The sequence below is a fragment of the Mchenga conophoros genome, linkage group LG4 (genome assembly GCF_057382185.1).
Source record: "Mchenga conophoros isolate Kocher_MC1m ecotype Shallow Benthic linkage group LG4, M_conophoros_male_GT1.1, whole genome shotgun sequence".
Taxonomy (NCBI): domain Eukaryota; kingdom Metazoa; phylum Chordata; class Actinopteri; order Cichliformes; family Cichlidae; genus Mchenga; species Mchenga conophoros.
In genome coordinates this window covers 14,241,760-14,248,125 of record NC_140529.1, presented here as the reverse complement: position 1 = coordinate 14,248,125, position 6,366 = coordinate 14,241,760, and the positions used below count along the sequence as shown (strand labels likewise).

Below are 6,366 nucleotides of genomic sequence, written 5' to 3'. Positions count from 1 at the left end.
AATCAAGGGTCCAGTGTACCCTGGGTAACCCTGGAGAGGAATGGGACATTGTTCAACTCTGGTGTTGCCCTCGGTGAGGAGACAACAGGAAGGAGCGGGTATACTTGTATCCCCCCAGTATGTTACGAGTACCTGGAGTTCTCCCCAGTGCAGGGCTCTACACTTACTTTTTGCCATGGGTGCACTGGTGCGCCTAACTTTTTTTCTTAGGTGCACCAGTGCAAAAGTGAGGTGCACGCAAATGTTTCAACCACATCACTCAACACTTCTACCCAGACAGACAATATTGATTTATAAATGATTAACTGACAATCTTGTCAACACAATGTTCTTTATTTGGAGCACATTTCTACAAGAAAGATAAGTTACCATATTTTTTGGACCATAAAGCGCACCGGATTATAAAGTGCATTTAGCGAAACCAAATAGTCAGTCAATAGAGTCTTCTTGCTCCCTCCACTTCTGTACCATTGATTCATTAATGTTGAATTCTCTTGCAGCTGCTCTATGCCCATATTCGACTGCGTGACTGATAGAGTTTGAACTCTGCTTCATGAGCATGTCTCTTAACAGGTGCCATTTTGGGATTCTCGTACACAATACGGTAATATTATGTTGAAGCACGGTACATGAGCCTCCTGACTGTGGTAGCCGCAATGCTCCATCCTGCCTTCTTAGAGCCACTGGATGGGGTGCTAAGGAGTGCTCTATTCCCAGGGGTTCTATTATTCTGCTGGGGAACTTCAACATTCATGTGGGCAACCACAGTTAGATTTGGAGGAGTATGAACTTTTGGTATGATGTTCCTTTTCTGAAATGCTGTGTTACTTTTATGCCAGATGTAATATGACGTAATAGGTTACACCTTTCAAAAAGTTAAACTTTTGTCTTGTCAGTCCACAGAGTATTTTCCCAAAAGTCTTTAAGATCATCAAGATGATTTTGAGCAAAACTGAGATGAGCAGGTGTTTTCATCTTGGAACTCATGAGAACAGGTGTGGAAGTAATCATGCTTGGGTCTGGCTTGTGAAATCGAACTTTTTGAAGATCTAATACTCCACAGTCACTTTATGTTAGACTGGGGATTGATCACTTTTTCACACAGTGGTTACTTGTGTTACATTTGCTTCATATTTAAATTTGTTTGATAATCTGAAACATTTAAGTGTGACAAGCATACAAAAAATAGGAAGTCAGGAAGAGGGCAAATGCTTTTTGGTTGCTTGCAAATGTGACACCATTTGCAAGCAACAGAAACAATCAAATAATTGTATAAATAAGTGCTCAGATGTGCTTCAGTATAGTTGCTGATTAACAGGACTATCTTCTACAATCGGCCATAACGGCATATATGTGACTTTGGAACCAGCTGCAGGGCAGTCCAGCTGACCACAAAAATTTACTGCAGCTGACAATACAAATTATTATCAGTGATTTCCCCCTGCTTCCCCATTACACTAGAACTAGAACAAGGGTTCCCTTACCGCCCAAATCCTACTTAAACTCCTGCTGTTAACCTATGTCTCTTTTTTGGGAAGCAAGTTTAACAAACCTTTCAATCGACCTTGAACTTGAGTAATTCACTTCAAACTAAGAAAGTCTAATTTTTCAGGACCTGGCTGTTTAATCATCTTCAAGTACATACATCCGGAGTTACAGTAAGTTCTCACATGAGTAGTGACAAAAAGCTTTGATACCATGGGCTATTACTATGTTCTCATCTTAGAGATGACCCAGAAATAATCTTAGTACATCATGCAAAAGCATGATGCCTAAAATGATAATCATTCTGGAGGAGAGAGGACAAATTAATATTCCCAAATATATTGCCAATGCAGTTAAAGCAAACTTGGAAAAAACTAAACAAAAACATATGTAAATTCAATAAAACATATTTTTCTGACTAACAACAATGAGCGAGTCACAAAGAAACTAGTGACAAATTAAAGGAATAAAAAACAAAGTTTGTATTTCCCATATTCTCTGTGACAACAGCATTCAGTGATTTGTCCTAAAATAAAAAAAAGTTCAGACTAAACTTTTTAGAAGAATTTAGGATCTACTCACAATAAAATCTTACCTTTTTGATTTTTCAGAAAAACAGAAGAATTGATCCCAATTTCCTCCTCTCTGTTGGCATTTTGATCCAAATGCTCTCTCTCATCTTCATCACCCACCACTTTAATGGCACAGTGGGGACTGTTTTCAGAGACCATGACATTGATTTTCTCTAACAGATTTATTATCTCATTTGCATCCATCATGCTTCTTGTGCATGTGTGGTATCTTTTTTCAGCAAAGGTGCAGTTAGCTTTCAGGTCTGCCAGTGCACTTTCACATTTTTCACTTGAGTCATGAGTCACAACTGTCATGACAAAAGACAAACATTTTTTCCCAAAAGCTTTTTCTAACCATTGAATCCCTAAGCTGTAATGGTGGTTATGCTGACCATATGGTAACAGTAAGAGAATGGCATGAATTCCCTGGTTTAGTGGGATTTCATCAGTCTTTTGGAAACCAAGCATGTTAATGACAATGATATGCCGACCACACATATCATACAGCCTGGACGAAAACTTTTTAACATTGGTTTTGTCATCATGATCAAGTAAGATGTTTTTTGGCCCAATCTCAATAGTATTTGTATCACCAGTTAACACAATGGTGAGCTTGGGTGATTCTGAAAGAAACCAAACATCAACAGGTCATATTAGTTAAAATGGAATATTCAAAGTTGTTAAACATTCTCTGAAATTAAAAAAATAAACAAATGTTACAATGTTACTATTTAACATATTACCTCTGCCAGTCTTAATACCAGTTTCAAGCTCCATGAGCTCCTTGAGTATTCACTGGATCACACTGAGAGAGAAGTAAAAGAACAGTTGGTTTGTTAGTGAGGGAATGAGTCCAGAAGAGACTGGTAGGATAACTCTTGGTCTGGACTAAAGAAGACATCCATATCCAGCTTATATAATATTAGTTAATGTTGCAGACCCAAATGCAGACAGAGTTATAAAATGAAAAGAGAGTTTGATTCCAAAAGCTGGTCATTTAATTTGATAAAAAGCAAAAAAAGGTAAAAGAATTCAAAAGTTTAAAAAACTCCCCAAACTAAAAGTACAAAGGAAATGGTCAGTAGACCAACAAGAGGAAGACAGATAAAGAAGAGGTAGCAGTGGAAGGGGCAATTGATTTGAGGGGAAAATCAAGATGATCATAATCCACAAACAAAATAATAAAATAAACTTACCTTTTGTTGTTTGCTTCTTCTCATCTCCTGGATCGTAGATCCAAGGCCATATATAACTCTCAACACCAACTAACCCCTCCCACTTGTTTTTAACAGATCTAGCGTGGTGAGAAACATCCAACAGGCTGTGAAGCTCTCTGCATTCATATCACTACCAAATCAATAATTATAAAAGTAAAAGAGAAAGTAAAAGAAAAATTATTTGAGACTTCCGACTTACAGAAAATCAATTGTGATTGTAATAATGAGACCTGTAAGACTGGTCAGACTTGTTACGATGCAATTAACTGACTTCTGGATGCTTCATGATTCTGAGCTAAACAGTTTAAAGAGTGAATAGATAAAATGTTTACTGCCAGCAATATGATGACATGAAAATGAAAAACAAAATGTCTAATGCACAGTGTAGTTAGGATAACTAAAGCGATGCTTTACACTATTCTACAAGACAAAAGTTTGGCTTCAGTTACATGTTTACACGCAACACAGTAATTTTTAGAATACTAAAATTGGCATATCAGTGATCATGAAGTTCTACATTTATTCATGCTCACTGATGTACCCCTTTCAATTGGTCATTTAAAGTAAATATTGTGAGTAAATCATGTGACAGGCAAAAGCTCACTGAATTTAGGTTTCATCTACATAATGGATAAGAAACATGCTGAGAGTGAGTTAGAATATGGCAAGGTTGTTGGTGGGAAGCAGCTGGTATTTCAGCAATTACTGATCTATTTGGATCTTTTCACTGTTTCACATTTGACAAAGAATAGCCTAAAAGCAAAGCACATTTTCTACATTTCAAATGAAAAATGCATTTTTAATTGCAGAGATAAGAATGGCTAACAAAAAATAAATAAATACCCAACAACTATGACTAAAATAACTTGTCATAAATGTGGGTTTGCACAAAGAGTCTCTGGATGCACAACATGTTGAGCGTTAAACTGATTTTGTTCTTTTCCGTGATCTACTGGAGGATCAGTATTGATGCTGCAGACAACAGACTGAATAAACTGTGTAGGAAGGCTGGCTCTGTGTTTGGCTGCATACTGAACACCTTTGACACTGAAAAACTAGTTCATGCATTTATTACTCTTAGATTGCAGTATTGCCTTCAGCTGATCCAAAATGCTGTAGCAAAAATATTGACACTGACTCGAAAGAGAGAGTGTATTTCTCCTGTATTCTCTTAAATCCAGACTCAAATTTAAAATCCTTCTCCCACAAACAATAACTTGAATAATCAGGTATCAGACTGTGGGCTAACTTGTTCTTATAATATTTAAAAGGCCCTTCTTTTGACAAATCAGCTCCAAGTTTGGATTCAGAAGAAAGACACCCATTCTACTTTTGAAATTTGAAGGTGTGGAGGAGGTCATTCAACAAGCTGTTATCCACCATGGATAATTATGATCACTCGCTACACCACTTTTCTCTAAAAGACTGATTCAGCACCACTTGCTAAAATACAGTCCATACACAGAACTCAAAACTCCAAGAGCCACAAGGAATACTGGGGAAGACTAAGAAAAACACAGCAATGTGGGACAACATGATAAAGGACAAGAATAGATTAAAACAATGAATAGGTTAGGTAATGAAGCGACATTTCAGTGAAGATGTATTCAAACATACAAACTCGACATAAAGGGGCAAAAGGGAAAAGACTCAGAAAACAACAATAGACTATGCAAAATAATAAAAATGGCCCAGACTGCTGAGGTCGAAAGAGTGACCTCAGCAGTCCATCTGCATCTTAAGGATAAAGGTCACTCTTTCGAGGATGCCAATGTTCACATTTTGGACAGAGAGGACAGATGGTTTGAAAGAGGAGTGAAAGAAGCCATCTATGTCCACTGTGAGCAACCATCTTTGAACAGAGGCGGTGGTTTACGACACCAACTCTCTGCCATCTATAATCCAGTTTTGAGATCCCTCCCCAGACACCTTAACGCCCACTCACATCCTGGGCCATCTGATCTCAGGAAATCACATGATAGGGTGGGGCCAGGTTTCACAATGAGCTCACCCGAAACCCTGGCTGATTGGGACCCCCACCCATTTTCACACCTTGGCTCAGGCGATTAGAGGATCATCAGGGGGTCCTTTTGTCCCTCTGTGGGGGGTCACTCCCACTAGGTTTATATCTGGGACTCTCCACCATTTGACCTTAGAACTGAAGAAGCTTCTCGGATGAGAGGTGAAACGTCTTCAAGCAACTTAAAGAAGTCGCTTTTCTTTCCAAGCTCCTTAGACTACGATGACCTGGATGACTGAGAACCTTCACAGACATAGGCGATAACCCAAACCCTGCGATAAACGTATATTCTAGTGAAAGGCAAAACTGACTTTTTGGGAAAAAAAGTGAATAGGCTTTGATGTGTGCCAGTAATATTGGTGGTTTTCTTTATTTCCTACTTGAAAAAACTTGGGCGAATAATATCTAAAAAAAATAAAAAATTATATATTCATATTATCTAGGGTTAGACTTAGTCTTAGGGCTGGAGTCATCACGAGTGATGATTTAGACCTCAGAGGGTTAAATGGTTTGAGGCTTCACTGGATCCTTCAACAGGGCAACTATGGAAAATGGTAGAATATAATAATCACATCATGAAAGTGTTACTTGCAAGTTTTTTTGGGCAACTCTGTTATGCTTTCATGTCAGTATGAACCAAAATTGGAAATTTTACTTTGAACTCTTTGGGCACAAAGAGTTTGATGGCTCAAAGGGGAACACACTGACACAGAGCTGAGCAACAGCAGCAATCAGGGACATTAAAAGAGGACTTTTGATTAAATGAGAAAAGTCTCAGAATTATTTAAATGGATTGCATCTGTTATAGTCACAGGCTGTGTGATTACCCAGCTCCTTTTCCCAAGCCAGTGAGCTTTAAAAGTGTAAATATGTGAAACCAAGCCAAAGAAAGAATAGTGTGAGTTATGTATTTAGGTTTTCTGCTAGACAGCAGGGGAACTCTAAGTGGAGGTTGTGTGCATGCTTTGGGCACTGGTAAGTCACACCCTCATGCTTTTGTTTCTTAGTTCGCAGCTATTCCCAGGCTAAAAGTTGAATTGCACACCTCCATGCAGTTTCCTCATCAACATTC

General features: G+C 38.3%; 1 protein-coding gene across 1 annotated transcript; it reads right to left on the bottom strand.

Annotated features, from left to right (window-relative positions):
- Positions 1–1,784: 1,784 nt before the first annotated feature.
- On the bottom strand, positions 1,785–2,834 carry LOC146575711 (uncharacterized). Its single transcript, XM_085272497.1, has 3 exons — positions 2,801–2,834; positions 2,081–2,680; positions 1,785–1,789 (listed from the first exon to the last, which is right to left on the bottom strand). The coding sequence occupies exons 1-3, from the start codon at positions 2,832–2,834 to the stop codon at positions 1,785–1,787; spliced, it is 639 nt and encodes a 212-aa protein (XP_085128623.1).
- Between the last annotated feature and the right edge of the window lie 3,532 nt (positions 2,835–6,366).

Bases quoted from the DNA above. Each gene is read 5' to 3' on its own strand.
- LOC146575711 (XM_085272497.1), bottom strand. From the start codon at position 2,834: ATGGAGCTTGAAACTGGTATTAAGACTGGCAGAG. The intron at 2,681-2,800 runs GTAATATGTTAA...GGTTTCTTTCAG, and splicing joins TGGTATTAAGACTGGCAGAG to AATCACCCAAGCTCACCATT.